Source organism: Solanum pennellii, chromosome 7 (genome assembly GCF_001406875.1).
Source record: "Solanum pennellii chromosome 7, SPENNV200".
NCBI lineage: Eukaryota > Viridiplantae > Streptophyta > Magnoliopsida > Solanales > Solanaceae > Solanum > Solanum pennellii.
Window position 1 is genome coordinate 67,885,908 of NC_028643.1, and position 21,444 is coordinate 67,907,351.

A 21,444-nucleotide genomic window follows, 5' to 3' on the forward strand; every position below is an offset into this window, starting at 1 on the left:
AGTAGTCATAAGGTGATAGATCTAACCTAGGCTTACGATTTTAAGGGAGAGCCCATGACAATCGAAGGGTAATGGAACTAATTAGGAAATTATGTACAATGATAGTAGCATGGAATGTGAGGGGATTGAATAAGGTGTATAAACAAAAAGAGATGAAAGAGTTCTCAGTGATGAATAAAGTGATACTTACAGCTATTATCGAACACAAAATTAAGGAGCAAATAGCGCCGAAGGTGATAAATAAGATTGCACCAGATTGACTGTGGTGCGACAACTACATTCATAGTACTCGAGGTAGAATATGAATTGTATGGAATCCCAGGTTTGTCATATATAAACGTTGGTTAAACATGCCCAATTCATTCATGAGGAAGTTATGATATCTTCTAGCAATACACAATTTAGGTTGACAACAGTGTATGGATTGCATACAATTGAACATAGGAGAGACCTATGGCAAGAGGTAAAAGATTAAAGCAGAGGAACGCAAGGGGACTGGATTACTATTGGAGATTTCAACTCAATCCTAAGTGAGGAAGACAGAATTAATGGGAATAAGGTAACTGATCAAGAAGCCAGAGACTTTAATGAATGCATCCTTGAATCCTATCTGACAAATATTAGAACTGTAGAACGAAATTATACTTGGAAAATTGTAATGTTTACAGTAGAATAGATAAAGCGTTTGGGAATGCAGAATGGAAAATGAACTGGCCACAAGTCGAAGTGACATTACTTAAGCCTGATTTTTCAGCCTGAGTTTTAGAATTGGAGGGCAAACAACATCATAGAAGAGACCTTTTAAATTCTTTAACCATTTGGAAAATGACCCTTCCTTTATAGAAGTGGTGAAGGAAGGGTAGAGTAAACAAGGAGAGGGTTCAAAATTGGATAGAGTAAGGCAGAAACTAGGGTTGGTCAAGAAGAAACTGAAACAATTGAATAATGCTTAGTACTCGGGGACAAAAGCTAGAATTAATTGAATAAGGAACCAGTTCCATGACATTTATGACCAGATGAGAGGATATAATAATGTACCGGAGATGTTTGAGAAAGAGAGAAAACTGAAGAGCGAACTGGAAAAATGGGTAATGATTGAGGAAAGTATTTTAAACAAAAATCCAGAATACAATGGCTGAAATTGGGAGATGCAAATACAACATACTTTCATGCTAGTATGAAGAGTAGAGTTTCCATCAATATGATGATATGGTTGACACTGAAAAAAAGATAACGCAAGAGGCATTACAGTTCTATAGAAGTCTGTTGGGATCTAATGCCAGTCAATTGCCTGCAATTAATCCGTGGGTGATGAAGAATGTTCATGTATTGGATAGATCACATCAACTGCGGTTGATTCAACCAGTAACAAAGGAGAAAGTATGAAAAGCTTTACAGAATATTGATGATCAGAAGGCATCGGGGGGAGATGGATTAAATGCAGTGTTCTTTAAAAAAAGCTTGGAGTATAATTGGAGAGGAAGTTACAGAGGCAATACTGCGTTTCTTCGATCAAGGTGTTCTGTGCCCATATATCAATTGTACATCTGTTACATTGATACCAAAGGTACATAATCCTACTTCAGTTAAATAATTTCTACCTATCTCTTGTTGTGATGTAATTTACAAGATTATCTCAAAGATACGGATTAAAAGAATGCATGGAGTTATGGATCAACTAATTGATAAGGGACAATCAGCTTTGCTCCAGGCAGGGTTATAACTGATAACACAATACTAAGTCATGAACTGATTAAAGGTTATGGAAGAAAACACATTTCTCCTAGGTGTATGATGAAAGTGGACATGCAGAAAGCTTATGATTCAATTGAATGGACTTTTTTGGAGCATGTATTGGAGTGTCTAAATTTCCCAATGCGATTCACTAAATGGATAATTCAGTTCATAAGAAAAGTTTCGTATTTTATTATTATTAATGGCAAACCTTCAATACTGTTACAGGCTAAGAAGGGATTAAGACAAGGCGACCCTTTATCTCCCTATTTGTTTGTCACTACCATGGAATATTTTACTAGGTTATTGCGAACTCTCCAAACAAATCCTTATTTTAACTATCACCCTAAATGTGCTAAATTGAAGCTTATTCAGTTGGGGTTCGCAGATGATTTATTGATGTTCGGTAGAGGAGATATTGGTTTTTTGACACTTCTGAATAATTGTTTTAATGAGTTTTCTATGGCCTCTGAACTCAGAGAAAATTTGGAAAAAAAATCTTACAGACGCAAGAGCAACAAGCTATCCTGGAGGAATTGGGGTACACGAAGGGAGAACTACCCATACGTTATCTTGGAGTACCTTTGAGCACAAAAAAGATTACAGCGAACAATGCAAACCTCCTAGACAACAAAGTTCCTATCATATACTGAAAGGGTGCAACTTATAAAAAGTGTTCTTTTCTCAATTCAGACATTTTGGGCACAAATTTTCCTTTTACCAAAAAAGATTACAAAGATGATTGATGCTTTATGCAGAAGTTTCTTATGGACTGGAGGTGCTGAGATATCAAAAAAAGCTCTTATTACATGGAACACAATATGTTGCCCATAGTCAGCAGGTGGACTCAACATTCTGGGCATCCTAACATGGAATAAAACAACTATTTTCAAGCTATTATGGAATCTATGCTAAAAAAAAATATAAGATTTGGGTCCAATGGATCCACACATACTATGGGAAGGGTAGAATGGTGTAGAGTATGGAGGCAAAAAATGCTTCATGGATAATAAAGAAAATTCTCAAAGCAAGGAGACAATGGAAGCTGCAGGGTACGGTGAAGATGAGTTGATCCAGATGCCAAAACTTTCAATACACAAAATGTATACACAACTAAGAAGAGTATTCTCAAAGGTATCTTGGAGAAGGTTCTGTAACAACAAGGGGTCGCCAAAATGAATTTTTATGCTACGACTGGCTATTCATGAGAAGCTACTCACCAAAGATAAGCTTCAGAAGAGGGGTGGTTCAAGAAGCTAAATGCTCTTTGTGCAATAAAACGAATGAATCTGTAGCTCACCTGATGTTTGAATGCAGCATATCAGCTGGAGTTTGGAGAAGGCTACTGGTATGGCAAGGGGTTAAGCAACAAGTATTGAACCGGAAAGGAGAAGTTTTTTGGGCTAGCACACACCAGAAGGGGAAAACACCAGATGTTGAAGTTTATAGAATGACCAGCAAGTGATGTATATCACATTTGGAAAGAACGAAATGCAAGAATATTCAAACAGAATCAACAAAGTGAAGACGAGATTGTGAAGATTATAATTCAGGAGATACATCATAGAGGGAATATGTACAGAAAATTGAGAGGAGTGTTAGCTAGATTGAATAATTATCCTTCATAATTGAGAGTTGATGTTGAGGGGACGAAGTAGATGAGGATGAGGTTGTTGAAGCTCAGGCCTTTGTCTTTTTCTTTTAGTGTTGTAATGTTTACTTGGTGAATCAATAAATCTATTATTTGCCAAAAAAAAAAGTATAATGAATCGTAAGTAGTACTTAAGTTGTGAAATAGAATGTGATAGTAATTTATAAATAGATAGACTGAGTATTAATGGTTGCCTACTTATCATGAGATCTTAGTGGGCGAGTGTTTCTTAATTTTTTTTAGTATTCATAAGTTAGTATAGTATGTGAGATAGCGTATAGATAATTGAATTTAATACTAGGCACTAAACTTAAATTTAAGATGAGTGTCGTGAAAAAAGGGGTGGTAGCATGAGGGTGATGACGTTAGTTTTGAGATCTGAAGATGTTAGTTGCAATTAGTGGTGGCAAATGAACGGCGTGGCTCAAATTTAGGCAGGCTGAAAATGGGTCAACAAATATTGGCAATAGTTCAACCCGTCCATATTTGATATGGGTAAAAATGAATTGGGTAACAAATGAATTGGATAAAAATATGGGTAAATACTAGTTTACCCATATATTCATGAGTCAATAAAACTCTACTTGAGAATTTAACATGGAGAAAATATTTTTATTTTTTTAGATGAAAAATGTTGAAAATGCTTCTTTTTTAGTTTTATTGTATCATAAAAGTCAATTTTTTTAAATAAATTTTCAATATAAAATAAATTTATGTATTCATTAACAAAGGGGACATATTTAATTTCAAAATAAATGAATATCTGAATTTTAAGGCTAAAACATGCTTATTGCACTTTAACCAATGTCAATACTAATACATTATTTGCTTATTTTACACTATTATTTATTATCCAATCTAAAATTAAACAAATAAAAAATATTATTATAATTAATAAAAGAAATGTCTATTCAAATTGGGAGGGTCAAAACTCAAAAACTTCACCTTTTCAATAATAGAGAAACATAATTAGTTTTATAGAATAACATAAAAAGGAAGAGAAACTACAATATTTTAGGTGATATCATGAATTTTGAGTGAATAAAAGTTAGAAACTTAACCCATTTGGCTAATCCACATTTTACCCATAGTTTACCCATATTTTTATGGGTTGAATATGGGTATCAATCCTACCCATATTTTTATGGGTTGAATATGGGTATCAATCCATATTTTACCCATGTAAAAAGTCAATCGTCACCAAACCCATTAAAGTATGAGTGGGTTACAAAAATATAGGCTCATTTGCCGGTACTAGTTGCAATGCATGTGAATGGTTAAAGTGTGATGTTATTACACTTAGATGAGAGAAGTAAAGTATGACTAAGACCTCATTTGTTTCTATTAAGATTAAGACGTCTGAATCTGATCATACATCTGAATATTAAATATGCATTTAGACCTAGATGTGTAAATCTGAATAAACATCTGAAAATTAAGATGTTGTCTATGATCTGAACACTAGTTTATTGGGACTGTTTATTTTCGATATCTGAATGTACATATGAAATTAAACGTTATATTAATAGAATATTATAAAAATGTCATTTTAGTAAAATAGTTTTTTATATATAGAAAATAATATTTTGAACATTCTTATCGTAACAAGGTAATATGATTCATCTATTAAGAATTTAACACTAAGTTGCATCATTAATATGACTATTCTTCGCACTCAAAAACTTTGAGAATCTAATATAATTCAATGTAAAATAGTTTATATAGAGTAGTAATATAATGTTTATGAAAAAAAATTATTTTCTAATGAACATTTGTTATTGTTATCGATCAAATAATTAATACTTTCTTATTTTCTAGAACCGTGCTGAATATTATATCATGAAGTGCTCATCAATTCAAATATTTTGATTAATTTATAAAAGTAAAATTCATATATTAAGTTAATACGAATAAAGGAAATAATAACGGTAAGAATGTGATTAACATTAATTAAATAAGAAAAAACATTTATGAGTTTTTGTGATGTAGTTGAATTAAGAGAGAAGTCTTATTTTTGAGTCTGAATGGTGTTAATAGTGTGTTACAGATTTGATTTATTCAGATGTATTCAGGCCCATTAAGATGTTTACAAGAAAATAAAACAAACTCAATGAACTGAATATGAATAATTAATTCAGTCCTAAAAAACAAACACACTGAATGAGATAAATATGATTGATTAAGATTCAGACTCACATTAAGTGCAACCAAATGAGTCCTAAGTCATATATATTAGCAAGAACATTAATGCAATATCGTATGTAGCCAGACGAGGTTCCAATTAAGTTTATGATTTTTCATGTGTGCCTAGATAATATTTTAATCTATCAATATGGAATAAGCTAATGTAAGCATTATTTTTCCTTAAAATTTAGATGAAGCGACCCTATACGCCAATGAACAAAGGTTAAGAGAAGTGTCATAGATAGAAGTCTTAGAAGGAATCTGTCACACGAGCAGATTACTTCACTTAAATTTTGTGTTAGAGGTTAGCCCAATGTGAGGCAGTCAAGTCTCACTTAACTCAACCCTTTCACAGCCTAGTTTGCCTAACGTTCAAGGACGTTTTACTGTTTTTACCCTAGATTATTTTCAATACTTTCAACAATGAAATCAACTCATTAAAATACGGGCGAACCCAACCTTTATATTAATAACCAAAACCAATACAAAGGACTCACTCGTTGGAACAACAATTATGTCATACTTCGACTTAAGGCACAATCACAAGTTGATTGCTGCCTTTGACACCTTTTTAAAACCCTCACATTTTTTCTAAGTGTCTTGGTAAAATTCCAGACTTAGTCTTCCCTCTTTCAACTTTAGGATAACAAGTCTATCCTCCCTAAAATGTCCAACACATAAGGCTATTCATTTATAGAATATGTAGCAGTCTTGTGTTTTACATTGCATAGTGTTGTGACACATGTCTAACACTTGTCAAGCAATCAGCCCACTAAATAATTTCAGTTGACATCCCCAACTGATAAGAAGCATTTAAATTTTGAATTCAAAAAGCTTTCAAAAGATACGATGAATCTGGACACAAGTAGTTATAAAAAGGTAATGATTGCATGTGCTTTGCATATGACTTAGCTGACTAGGTTTTGGCCCTTTGCTGCTTTTTTAATCTATAATTTTGGTTCTAATAAAATTTCTAAACATTGTATATTCATTGTCTCATCAAAATTCACCCGAATCCATCCGCCCATTTTTCATGCCTTCGCACCACCGACGCCTTGCCACTGCCTTGCCTTGGCCATGTTATCTTTTTATTATCCGTTCCATTCATTGTTTTCTTGATGCATTTCATTCACGTTTGACTATGCTTTAATTTAGCTCAGGTTGATTTCCCGCACTTAATCAAATCATGTGCTTTTCGCATGCCAACTTCGCCCAAAATTAATGTCGGTCAGCGTCCAAGCTATGTCATGGTCTGTTGCCTTGCCAACATCAATTTCATGTCATGACACTGCCTTTCCAGCATTATTTGGTATCATTATACCATGCTAACACTTTTTTCACACAAAGCATGATTGATTTCACCCGCACTTTGGCCCTTAACAAAGTCATTCATGCCAACCCTTTAGCGCAATCGTGTATATGTCGAGTTAGGACCCTTAAAAACTTCCCCCACCCAATGGAAATCGACGTCCTCATCAAGGTCATCCCTCATCTGATCCTATTTGGACTCCGAACAAGAATCATATCCTGCCCATCATCTTTATCTTCAACCAACGCCAAAGAGTTTAAATTTGAAGTTCCTGCCTCATTGTTTGTTTCCCTTTCCAATTCGGCAGCAAGCATGACATTTACTTTCACTTGCATCGGATAGTCCCTTTTTAAATGTGGACCACTACAAGTAAGCATCCCTCAAACTTTCCCTTGTGTTTTAGAAAATAAGACTCCCCTTGTCTAGTTTACCCAACTTCATCTTCCTTTTCGGTAACTTGGCCCTTCTTATTTTTCTTCAACTATTTCCCCTTGTACTTCTGTTTGAAGTGCAAAGAATCTCTTGGGTCGTCACTCTCATCTAATTCAGCCAACTTATCTGCTGCCACTATGGCAGACTTAAGAGTTTGGACATTTTGCCTTCTTAATTCTCTTTGTACCCATCCTTTCAATCCGCTTATGAAATAGTACAACTTGTCTTCCTCAACTATGTTTCCTATTTTCAACATCAAGGATGAAAACTCCTTGATATAATCCCTCACTGTGCTGCTTTGTTTCAATCGCCGCAGCCCGTCCCTTGCCAACCAAGACGAATTGTAATTCTTTCTTTAACACTTTCCACGTTTCAATTTGTGGTAGCTTCGAACCTTCCACTTCAGCAACCCTTATTCTCCATCAAACTTTGGCATCATCACTTAAGTACATTGTTGTGACTGATGCCTTTTCACCATCCGAAGCTTTTGTTGCCTTGAAATAGTTTTCTACATCCCAAAGAAAGTTCTCCAATTCCTTGGCACTTCTCATACCATTGTAAGCCTAAGATTTTAGAACCTTCATCCTTATGGGGTTAATGGTCCGTTGCAACGCCCTGTGTAGAAGAAGAACTTCACCACGCAAGTCTTCCTTTTCTTTGCGAACTACTTCCATCTCTTGTTGGGCGGATTCGTGTTTGGCTCCATATTCTGCCTCCAATAACAAACTTTTTCGTTCAAGACCTCTTTGGTCAAGGTCAATTCTACATTCACTCTTTGAATTTGAGTGACCAGATCAACCAAGTCCTCCCTATCATTTGTCCCACCCATTAGTGTTTTCAATCGTGTTACCCTCTCCCGTAGTTCAACATTTTCATTAGCCATCGAATAATCTAAGCAATGCTTTGATACGAAATTGTCACACAGGTAGATTACTTCACCTAAATTTTATTTTAGAAGTTAGCTCAATGTGAGGCAGTCAAGTCCCACTTAACTCAGCTCTTTCACAGCCTAGTCTGCCTAACGTTCAAGGACGTCTTACTGTTTTTACCTTAGATTATTTTTCAGAATTTCAACAATCAAATCAACACATAAACATATGTACAAACTCAACCTCTATATTAATAATCAAAACTAATATAAAGGTACTCACTCGTTGGAACAACAATTCTGTTCAACTTCAATAGACACAATCACAAGTCGATTGCTTCCTTTGTCACCTTTTTAAAGTGTTTAATCTTCCCTCTTTCATCTCTAGGATAACAAGTCTATCCTCCCTAAAACGTCCAACACACAAGGTTGTCCATTTATAGAACATATAGCAGCCTTGTGTTTTACATTGCATAGTGTTGTCTTGCCAACATCCATTTCATGTCATGACACTGCCTTTCCAGCATTATTTGGTACCATTAGACCATGCTAACACTTTGCTCAAACAACGCATGATTGATTCCACCCGCACTTTGGCCCTTGACAAAGTCATTCATGCCAACCTTTGCCACCACCGTGCCTATGTTGAGTTACTTAGTCAGGACCCTTACAGAATCTTAGTACCTACATATGGAGAGTTTAGTAGTGATGAGATAAGCCTTTCCCGAGTAATAGAGTAAAGCAAATGTAAATCAGTTTAGAGATGATAAAATAGATCCGTTGCTTTAAACTGTCAGTTTCAAACCTAAAAAGGAGGTGATAAAATGAGAAATTCAGCCAAGTGTTGAGAATCAGATAGTAGAAATGTGTTCAAGAAGAGTTAAAAGTGTTTTTTGAGATCACTAGTGTTGTGACACCCCCTCCGGTCTACATAGATCCACTCATGTATATATTTGTTGTGTTATTACAATATATCTAACTATTTTCATATTTATCTAAAATACATATTTTTGGATATAATTTATAAAATTGATACCTAATAAATCAAATTATACATGTAAAAAATACATGAAATAGTATTAGATCTATAACAGATACATGAAATTAATATTAGATCATATAAATAACCACATAAAATTTATGTTAGATCATATAAATAGACACATTAAATTAACAGTAGATATTTAATTTATATGATACATATGAATGTACTTGCAAGATACTCATGTATTTAAGTGTTTAGCTAGTTGGATACATTATATGTTGATAACAGAAACATCAAATTAATGAATTTATTATTTGACGTGTAATAAATGAAATTAATCAAATTATATAACAAAAATATACATCAACATATAGATACATCAAATTAATGAAATTATTACTTTAAGTGTAATAAAATGAAACTAATCAAGTTACATTACAAACATGTTTTTATCGATATAATTCTTAATTTTTGCCTTAAATTTAGGAATTTAATTAATTGTCCGTGAATTTTGAAAATCCTCATTAACTCCTTTAATTAAGAAAATCAGTTACAACCAATTAATTTAAAGAAATAAAATATGTATCTTGTGGATTTGAATCATATATCGTAAGCACAAAATATGATAGAGGAAGTACTATTTGAAACTATTGAAAATCATAGTAATTAGAACCTAAACCAGTAATATTTATGTAGTTTGTCCTATGAATTACTCCTTAGTTGTTAGTGCTTTGTGTCTCTGCATAAAATACTTTAGTAGGATTATTTGTTTATTGATATTCTTTTAAGTTGGTGCATTTTTTTAAGGGAAAATTTCATATATGGCAAACGGATTTTATGAAATTACATTTTGTGGGTATAGTTTAAATAATTACATTCCATGGGTATAATTTAGTTTGTTAGGTGACTCTAAATTTGTATAAAACGTTTTTTTAATTAAATTTATACAAAAAATTGTTTTTTTAATAAATGGTAACAGTAGCACAAAAGATGGTAACAATAAATTCACATAATTCCATGATTTAAGCAAAATATTCAAAATCTGTTATGAAACTATATAAATTTAGAAGAAGAAGAAAGTAGGGAGAAGAGAAAAGACTTCCTATTTCTCTTGAAGTATATTCAGGATTCATAGATCTTTCACAAATCTTATTTACAATGAAGGAAAACCCTTTATTTATAGGGAAAACCTTACTTGGTCCCCAAGTAGGATTCCTAACCATATCCTACAAGGACTCCACATAATTAGACATTCACTATAATACAAATTGTTTATAACACTCCCCCTTGAATGTCAATAGATTATGTGCCTCGTTAAAACCTTACTAGATAAAACCCAGTGGGAAAAAAATCTAGTGGGGGAAAAAGAGTACACATATCTAATAATACGCATTATGGATGCCTCATTAAAAAGCTTTCAAGGAAAACCCAATGGGACAAAACCTTGTGAGGGAAAAAGCGTACATCGCGTATTAACTCCCCCTTATGAGAACATCAATTCAGAGACTAGAATCTTCGTTTTCCAAGCTTGTGCACTATCTTCTTGAAAGTTGTAGTTGGTAGAGACTTGGTGAATAAATCAACAATAATATTACTTGAACAGACCTCTTGCATGTTGATATCACCATTCTTGGAAGCTTATGAATGTAGAAAAACCTTGACGAAGTATGCTTTCTTCTATCTGCTTTTATAAATCTTCCCTTCAGGATCAAAGATTTCTGCAAGTTCCTTACTTTAACTTCTTTACGCAAATAATTTATTGCCTTTTGAAAACAAAACCAGTTCAAAGTCAAATATTTTCTCAATTTTTTTTAGATAAATCTGTGAAACACTCAGACATATATATATNATTAAACTGTATATGACCATCATAATATGTATTTTTTTAATTTTTTTTAGGTAATCTATTGTATACAATATGTTATTATGTTCTTATTTTTTCTTTTGTATATATCTAGGAATTTGTAGAATGTACAATAATTTTGGTATATATATTACAGTTATAGATGTGCATTTGTGATTTCAAGTTTTTTTTTTAAGAAAAAATATTAATGATTAAACTGATTGTATAATATTTATTTGTTAATTGTATATATAGTAAGCTTGAAATCTGTTTCTACATTTGAGTGTGTAACGTTTATATATACAATATTTTATTAAGGTTCATAATTTTTTGTATATATCGACGAATTTGTATAATGTATTATAATTTTATATATGTATTATAGAGTGATTTTAACAAATTTATTTTATACAAAATTAAATAATTGTATACAAATAGATATTGCCTCATAAGACTTTGTATATATTACCTTAATATACAACCCACTATATACTTAACTTTAGTAATTGATATACAACTAATAGAATATACAATTAAGAACTGTTTCATAATACTTTGTATATATTACCTTAATATACAACCCACTATATACATAACTTTGTAATTTGTCTAAATGACTTTGTATATACAACATTAAATACAAACTTAATATATACTTAACTCCAATATTTTGTATATAACTACTAAAATATAAAATTATAATATACAATTATAAATTAGGCATATTCCTATAACTAAATACAATTGATTTTTGTATATATATACAAAAACAAATATAATAGGGAGCCTTTAATATACAATTCACAACTATCCCCTATTAACTTAGTATACTAGTCATTATATACATAACTTAAATAATCTGTATAAACTAATCGAATATACAGATCCATACAATAACTGATGGAATATACATATAACTAAGGGAAGATACATATAACTAAACATGTGTGTATTAAACATGCAATATACTATATACAATTATGTGAATATACAAACATTACTTAAACAAACAATTTTTGTATATTGACACATAAGTAACAAAATATTTTATCTAAAATTGTGTTTTAAGCCACTATCTCATGATCTTGATGTTCTTCGGATCCGTCAATTTCAGATTCACTCTCCTCTGAATCACTGGTTAGTTTTTTCCTCTTTGTTCCTCCTTCGACAATTTTAATACCTCTAGCTATGACATTGTTAACAACTTTTTGAACTGCCATTAGGTCTTTTTTTTTTTTTTGGATCTCAATTCTTCCTTTAATTGTTTATCTTGAACTTGTTTGGATTTTGCCATAGACGCTACATCAACCCCAAAATCTTGAGTTAAACCTATTAAAAACGAGGGTAAATTGTCAACAAAATTGACATGCAATGAAATACCTCTGGTAATCCTCATAGATGAAGATGATTCATCCATTTCGATTTTGAAGAATTTATAATCTAATAAGAATGTTTGATTATTTCAACAAAAAAATATGAAAAAAGTAAGAAACAAAATACATATACAATTGTTGAATAAGGAAAAAATAAAAACAATTGATACACGCCTAGATTTTAGGGGTTACCTGCGAAAGTTGAATTCAATATCGGAGGGAGAAAGTGATTATTTTGCCAATTTAAAATTCAAAATCGGATAGAAGGAGTGACTATAGGAGAAAAAGGTGGAATATGAATAGGAGAGATAATATTGATTTGTATAAAATTATATACAAAATCAAAATAAAGAATTTTTACAGTTGGTTTAGGAATAGAAGGTGGGTCCCATTAATTATGGCAAAAAAAAAAACTATAATCATAGAAAGTAAATAAATTAAATTATACCCTTATTATATAATCACTTAAGGATGTTTGCCATTCTATGTAATTTTCCCTTTTTTTAATCAGCTCACTCTTGTTGTATTTATCTAAAGTTGGACTACGTATCAACCCCTTTTTTTTACTTCGTTTGAATGAGAAAAACTCCATTTTTGAGTCCATTGTGGGCTCTTTTTTCCCCTTGCATCTTAGAAGGGGGCTTTGAAGGCCCAATTCTTTTCCTCTCTCGAGTCATACTTAAATTTGAGTCCCCATGGACTAATATGTGAAGCAAAGGAAGCTGATGAACAAGTAGAAGGCAGCAAATACAGGCACGAAAGTTCAAAATGGGTTGTATACATGTAGTATACAACTATCCATAATGATATACTGGTATAAATAAGTAAATACAGGTATTTAGAAGCTGATTTATACTGTATATACTTGATATACAGTCTTATGTACAGGAAAAAGGGCTAAATATACCTATGTACTGTGGTATACACTGAATGTATACACATACTTTCAAAGGCAAAATGAAAGCCCAAAAGTAATTCCAGCAGGTCCAGGCGAAAAAATGGGTCAAAAGCCCAAAAATATTCAGCAGCTTGTTCTGATTTAAATGGGTCAAATCCCATTATTTGGCAACTTTTTAGGGAAAATTAGCAAACTAGTCACAATCCCTAACTTAATTAGTAAAAACATCTACATTTTAAAATAATTATTGAAAATATCAAAATATCAATATTTTATAAAGTGAGTTGTATTCAAATTTTATTTCTCAAAACAATTCTACTTTGAATCAAATTCTAGATCCATTACCCATTTACACTTCTTCATATGCTTTAGTACCATTAAATTTATTTTTCATCTTTAACTTTTAAAAAAAAAAATCTCTTTCATCAACTTTTCAATTTTCACCATCTCCATCATTCAGTTTTCTCTTTTTTTTTCTTTCATCAAAATTTCATTGTTGAAGAAGAACTAATTATTCAAATTCGTAATAATTTGTTTAGATCTATCAATTAATCAAGAAATCTCTCAATTGATAAAGGCATTTTTGAATTCGTCATTTATGTTGCGAGATTTTTTTTTCAAAATCACACATTATGTTGAATTTTGGGATTGTATGTATTGAGGATTATTCGTCATTTTTTTTAAAATTTTTATGTGAATTTGTTAACATACTCATCAAATATTTATGTATTTCAGATTTTTAGCATTTAACATAATTTTTGTCGATCTTTTTTTATTATTTGTTTTTATATTTCAAATTTAATAGAATCTACATTAGTATTTAGGTATTGAGTTGTTTCGAAAAAGTATTTGAAAGTATTTTGAATGTTCTGTAGTTTGTAGTCAAATTTGTTTTTAGAAAGTGATAATCTAAATACAAAACCTGCATTTTGATTATTTAAAATTGTGAATGAATACGAAATCAAAGATAAACTAGTTGGTATAAACATATAATGAGCAAAATAAAATACAAAAATATTTGACTGATGTAATTAGGATGAATGCACAAATAATGAATACATAAATAAACTGTATTTTGACTATTTATAGTTGAGAATGAATACGACATCAAAATATAAATAAAAAACTTTATGGTATACATTAGGATGAATACAAAATCAAATCTAAATACAAACTTTATCGTATACACTAGGATGAATACAAAAACAAATTTAAATACAAACTATTTGGTATACAAAGTGATATTGGAAATAAGCAAAATAAAATATATATGTAAGATGGATTAATTCCTGTACCATGAATACGTGAGAATTGTATTTTTAATACAGGAAAATTTCTTAAAGAAGATACATAAACTTCATGACATTAACATGATAGCCAAATAACTTCATAAAATTTCAAACATTTTTAAAGATAAATTATAATCTCATAACGTCAAAATGATGCCTTAGTAGAATAAATTGCTTCAAAAATGATAATGTATGGTAAATAAACATGTTTAGAAATCAAAAAAATTAAGAAAATTGAATATTGAATTTTTAGAGCAATGGTAATAGACGTGTTTTTTTAAACATGGTGAAAGAAGAAGAAAGAGATGGAAGTTGTTGCATTTTGATAAATTGTCAATTAATTAATTCTTTGTTTTTGAATTTTTGTAACATAAAACTTTTAAAGCAATTATTTCTTTTTAGTACTTTCCCCTCTCCTTAATTTCTCTTTTCTGTTTTTAACAATTGTTTCTTTTTTGACATTTTTACATAATATTGAAAGTAGGGAAAAGGATCAAAAATACCCTAAACTATTCGAAATAGCTCATATATACCCTTAAATTTTATTTTGGCTCAAAACTACCCTTCCCGTTATACTATTGAGTCAAAAGTACCCTTCTTATTAACGGAAGTTGTTAAATGCCACGTGGATGCCACATTGCATGCCAGTAGGATTCCACTGCCACGTCGACTAAATAGAAAGGGTCAAAAATACCCATAAACTATCCGGAATAGCTCATATTTTCCCTTAAACTATATTTCGGCTCAAAACTACCCTTCCCGTCAAACTATTGGATCAAAAGTACCCTTCTTATCAATAGAAGTTGTTAAATGCCATGTGGATGCCACATTGCATGACAATAAGGTTCCACTTCCACATAGACTAAATCCCTAAATTCTAATTATTTCCCCCCTCATTTCATTATTTCAGAAATGATATATTCACCCGTTCTCCCTCATTTCGCTGCTAGGGTTTCATACTTTTTTTCGTGGCTGGGTTTCAAAGTGGATATTCATGCTTGTAGGTTAGTAAATATTTTTTTTATTTTATTATGTTTATGATTTCAAAGCATGATAGTTAGGATTTCACAACTTTCCCCTAATTTTGCAGCTAAGGCTTCGTAGCTTTCTTGGGGGCTGAGTTTCAAAGTGGATATTCATGGTTGTAGGTTAGTAAATATTTTTTCTTATTTTATTACATTTACGATTTCAAAGTATGATAGTTAGAATTTCACAACTTTCCCGTCATTTCATGGCCAAGGTTTCATAACTTTCTTCGGAGCTGAGTTTCAAAGTGGATTTTCATGGGTGTAAACACAATAAAATAAGAAAAAGATTTTCTAACTTATAACCACGAATATCCACTTTGAAACCCAGCGACGAAGAAAACTGTGAAACCTTAGCCGCGAAATGAGGGAGAAGGGGTGAAATCGTTTCTGGAAAATAATGAAATAAGGGGAAAATGAGTAATTAAGATTTAGAGATTAAGTCAATGTGGCACATGTGGAATTTAACAACTTTCGCTAATAAGAAGGTCACGTTTGACCCAATAGTTTGACAAGAAGGGTAGTTTTGAGCCAAAATATAGTTTAAGGGTATATATGAGCTATTTCAGATAATTTAAGGGTACTTTTGACCCTTTTCCTTTTAGTTTATGTGGCAGTAGAAATCTATTGGGGTGCCATGTGGCATTCATGTGACATCCACATGGCTTTTAACAATATCCGTTAATTAGAAGGGCACTTTTGACCCAATAGTTTGACAGGAAGGATAGTTTGAATCAAAATATAGTTTAAGGGTATATGTGAGTTATTTCAGATAGTTTAAGGGTATTTTTGACCCTTTTCCGTTGAAAGTATTGACAATGATTTGATTGTATTCTCTCATTCTTATTTGTTTATTGTATCAACGAACCTTTATTTTGATTTGATTTCCTTGAATTTAATTAAATTCCTAAGAGATGGTCTTTTTCCTTTTTATTTTGATTGAAATATTTGATTCTCTTTGTTTGATTATTTACTTATTTATAAATAATTATCTCCTTAGAAAAATTATTTCAAGCTTGTTCTTTCAAATAGCTTTTTATTTATTTATAACTTAATATATTTCAAATTTAGTCAAATCTTAGTCAAGTCGCAGGTTAAACGCGTGTTAAAAACCATTTTTGTAATGTAAATTTATACCTCAAACCCCCTTATTTCAATTGATTCTATTTTGTTTAATTTTTTGAAAATTTTAAAGTTATCTTGATTTTTCTTAAAAAATAAGTGAGGACTCTTATGTATAAAAAGTTTTAAAAAATTAAATTGAATTGATTGTTTTATAAAATACATATCTTATATTTCTTTTTTTAGAAATTGAAAAAACATACACTGTTATATTTAATTATGAAGTTGAATCAAAGAGTGCAATTACAAGATTTTAATAGAATATCTTGTAGCTTATTGTGAAACAATAATTCACTAATGTCGAATTAATATCATAATTGAAAGTCTTAAATAATAAATTTGCGGTCCTTATTATGCTTAATTAAAGTAATCAATTTTTAATAAAGGAAAAATGTGTGAAAATTAAGAAGAAGTATATTTTATTTAGTGGTATTCTAAAAAAATAGTCTATAGAAAGAAAGATTTAATGTTAAAAAAAAAATACAAAAACTTTTCAGTCATACTTCACCTTGAAGATAGAAACTTTTAAGTTTTAATAGAGGAATATTTACTCAAATTTTTTGAATTCTTTCAATTGGAAACCATGTATAAAAAAGGATTGGTTTTCCTTTAGAAAAGATACACATTTTCAGATAACAAAATATTCACTTGACCATATAAGTGTTGATTAATCAAGTTGTAATAAGATTAGAGTCCTGGATCTATGTGTTTTAAGCAATTTGTGCAAAAGTTTCAACAAATTAGTGTTCTTCTATAAATGTTCAAATTATGTCGTTTAGTTGTTTGTAATATAAATCATGATTTTAAATACTGCTTTCGTTGTGCATATGATAAAAAAAATATGATCAATCATTACCACCTTCTTATATAGTGACATTTGATTATGAAACTTTTTTTAGTTGAATTTTGAAGAATATGTTTAAAGGTAAAATTTTGAAATTTAATTTGATTTTTTTTAAAAAAAAAAGAAAATAATAAAAATATTTTTCTTTTTACTTTAAATTATTCATTAAAAGTAAAAAATAACTCCAATTTGTTATAAACTCATTGTATTATGTGGATTATTCATTAGATTTATCCAATAATTAATTGGATTCATGTACATAGGTGCTTTCAAAGGTGATAAGGTCATTTAGGATAACTATGTATCTACTAGCTGGATGAGTGATATCTCAACACTATAAATAGAGATATCACTCACTATTTTAAGGACACACTTGAATGAAAAGAAAAGTTCTCTCTTCTATCTACATTTCTTGTTTTCTTCTTTTTACATATTGTACTGAGCTTAGATTTATAACACGTTATAAGCACGAATATATTCTAAAAGTTGTAGCACTTCGCAAAAGTGTTGTAGTTGAAACACTCGTAAGCAGGAACATGTTCTATTTATTTTTCTTGTTACACATTTATATTTTCAAAAGTTCCTCTTATACTAATAATTTATTTTAGTATATATGTGATATATAAAAAGGTAGAACATATTGGTTTGTTTTACTTTAACAATTTTATACATTGATTTATGATTATACTAACAGTTCTTCGTTTCAGAAAAGAATTGAAGGATAAGGAAGTAAATTTTCATGTTGATTTTCTAAGTGTTAATTATGAAGAACTTATTTATATTTATAATTGCTAGAGGTGAGAAAACTCTCAATCTTATTTTGACTAAATTTGCTTCTATAATTCTTGATTTCTTTTAAAGGCTCATGGTTGAGTTCTATTGGTATTGACTTATATAACATTGATTGAAGGGTAAGACGATGGATTCAACTCCTATCTCATCAAAAGGATAAGACATCAAGTTAAAGTCCGGATGCACGTAATGAAAAATATTTGAGGATAAGAAGATAGATTCAAGTTCTATCACACCAATAGGGTTAGACATCAATTTGAGTTTTGATACACCATGATGATAAGGTATTGGGTCCAATCTCATAAATTAATGACCTTAGATGACTTTATATGGATAAGACGTTGAATTTAAGTTCTAATGCACCACAATGTGCTTATAATGCAAATTTATAAAGTACATATAAATGATTAGTCCATTCCTTGAAGAGAATGTGACTTGTGATGAGTATAGTGAATGCTCGACCATTCTATAAGAGAATGGGTCAATATATGATTAAATCATTATGGGTTTGATATATGTCACGACTCATCTCTATGGGAGGTTTGAGAAAAAAAAAAGAGAAAAGACATAAATACACCATCGAAGTTGTTCCATATTTGCATAAAGACACCTAAACTTTCAAAGTGTCCTATAACCCCACTAAACAACTATATATCGTTGTAAATGGGTCATTTTTACCCATTCCCTCGTCTGGGTTGCTTACACGCACGTTAGGCGCATCATGGATCAGTTTTCACTTTCATTGACCAGTTTAAAAGTGTCACGTGTCATTTCCTTTTTTTATTATTAATTATTCAATCAATTTATGTCATCTTATTCAATTTAAACCCAAAATAGATGTGGTAGCCCTAATATTTTGATTTTCATAGCAAGAACTATGTTGCTTAGGATTTCAAAGGTGTGACGCCTGAGTTGATTTACACTCGTTATGCTATTTTAGTTTTGGTTATTCGGAGTGCAAATGATGATTGGAGCCATAATGAGATGAAGATAGTGGAAGTAGTTGCTGATCAGGTGGCTGTGGCCCTATCCCATGCGACGATTCTTGAAGAGTTAATGAGGGAGAAACTAGAAGCGAGGAACGGTTTGCTGCAACAGGCTGAGGAGAATGTTGTGAAGGCAAGCCAGGCAAGGAATTTGTTTCAGAAGGGAATGAACAATGGGATGAGACGACCAATGCACTCGATTTTGGGTTTGCTTTTCATACTTCAAGATGAGAACACAAGCTCTAACCAGAAGATTATTATCGACACAATGGTGAGAACAAGCACCGTTCTGTTAAATTTAATAAACGATGCAATGGATATACCTGACAAAGACGAAGGGAGATTTCTAGTAAAAATGATGCCGTTTCAGTTGCATTCACTTATCAGAGAGGCTTTTTGTCTTGTTAAGTGCCTGTGTTTTTATAAGGGCTTTGGATTTTCCATGGATGTTCCCAGTTCTTTAGCTAATCTGGTGATGGGTGATGAGAAGAGAACGAAGACGACTTTTCTTTAAAAGATAAGGGTCGGGTCGGGTTAATTCTATCCTAGGGAGTGAGCAACACGCGCACGACGTAGACAAGGGAATGGGTAAAAATGACCCATTTACAATGATATATAGTTGTTTAGTGGGGTGGTAGGACACTTTTAAAGTTTAGGTGTCTTTATGAAAATATGGAACAACTTCGATGGTGTATTTATGTCTTTTCTCAAAAAAAATGATATATGCCACAACTCATCTCTACGAGGGATTTCAGAGGAATAAATAAATTTTTATTTGGAGAAATGGTCAATAGTTGTTTATGATTATACGTCATAAATATTATGGTATGTTTATTTGTGAACTACCAAAAGGGCAAAAGAAATAAAAACTCTTGCCTATAAAGGTTGTGTCATGACCAAAATAATATTATTGTGTGGCAATATAAATTTGTCATTGGTTGTATACCTATGGTACAACAAAGTAAAGAAAGAAACATGTCTTGCTCGTAATAATTTTGACCAAGACAATAATAGTATAATTTCTCCTTGAGGAGATATTCACCATATGGATGGTGTCATGTAATATGTGACAGTACACAAAATTAATTGCAAGCTCTAACGAGTTGTATTATTACCAGAGAAATAATATTGGAGTTGTAGTAAGTCTCAAAAGAAACTTTTAAGTTTCAGATGAATTGAAAAGGAATATTGAGACTACAAATTATGAAAAGATTTATTATTTTCAGATTACTATAATCGAAGCGGGTTATTATGTAAAAGATTACCCATTTTTTCTCTTGTTTGTTGCACACAAACGTGGGCATACTGATGGAATCACATGTAAAAGTAAATTATAAGTATACTGAAATAAAGATTAGTTGGCATAACCGGTTGACCATTCTGGTTTAAATGTGATGCAAATGTAATTTAGAATTTAGGTGGCTTATATGATGAAGAAATAAAAAAATTCTTCAAGAATTCTTGTCTTGCTTGTTCTCTTGATAAAATTATTATTGTACCAGCTAAGATTGGGATTGTATTCCCTGAAATTATTTGAAACATATAAAAAGGTGAATATGAGCTCATTCACCTGCCATGTGGATCATTTGTAACTATATGATAGATGCATCTATGTTGTGGTCACATGTGCTTTGTTGTCAACTTGGTTGTTTGCTCGATTGTTAAATTAAAAGCACAATTCCAACTATGAAATTCTACTGATAATGCTGATTGGTTTAGCAGAAATTATATGCCTCCAATTATAGCTAAATCATAGGTGTTAGAGCAAAACTCCCAAATAAGATTCGGTATGAGATAAATTTATTTAACATATAGTAACACATGTATGCATCAAGTCAACAAGGTTTTCCCCATCAAAATTGGTTCAGGGTTAGGAACTAAATAATTTTCATCTAAAATTTGAATGTTCGGTTATGATTTTAATTGCTCCATCACGCACAAAGATGAATTTCCAAATAAGGTTGGGATGAATGTTAGATTTTCTAACATTATGGGGAGAAATATGATTGACAACTGAAAATTTTTATGAGGTAATTATGAATTAACTAGATCCTCGTTAAAGAAAATGTGAACTTGAAGTTCAAGGGATAATTCTTTTGCATAATGTTG

At 31.1% G+C, this 21,444-nt stretch overlaps 1 protein-coding gene across 1 annotated transcript; it reads left to right on the forward strand.

The window, feature by feature from the left end:
• The first annotated feature begins 1,209 nt into the window (after nucleotides 1–1,209).
• On the forward strand, nucleotides 1,210–19,849 carry LOC107025200 (protein EIN4-like). Its single transcript, XM_015226013.1, has 2 exons — nucleotides 1,210–1,380; nucleotides 19,238–19,849. Exons 1-2 carry the CDS (start codon nucleotides 1,210–1,212, stop codon nucleotides 19,847–19,849), a joined length of 783 nt encoding a protein of 260 aa, XP_015081499.1.
• Nucleotides 19,850–21,444: the final 1,595 nt, after the last annotated feature.

Excerpts from the sequence above, each read along its gene's own strand:
- LOC107025200 (XM_015226013.1), top strand. The coding sequence starts at position 1,210 with ATGGTTGACACTGAAAAAAAGATAACGCAAGAGGCATTACAGTTCTAT. Across the intron at positions 1,381-19,237 it reads AACCAGTAACAAAGGAGAAA|GATTTCAAAGGTGTGACGCC; the intron begins GTATGAAAAGCT and ends TATGTTGCTTAG.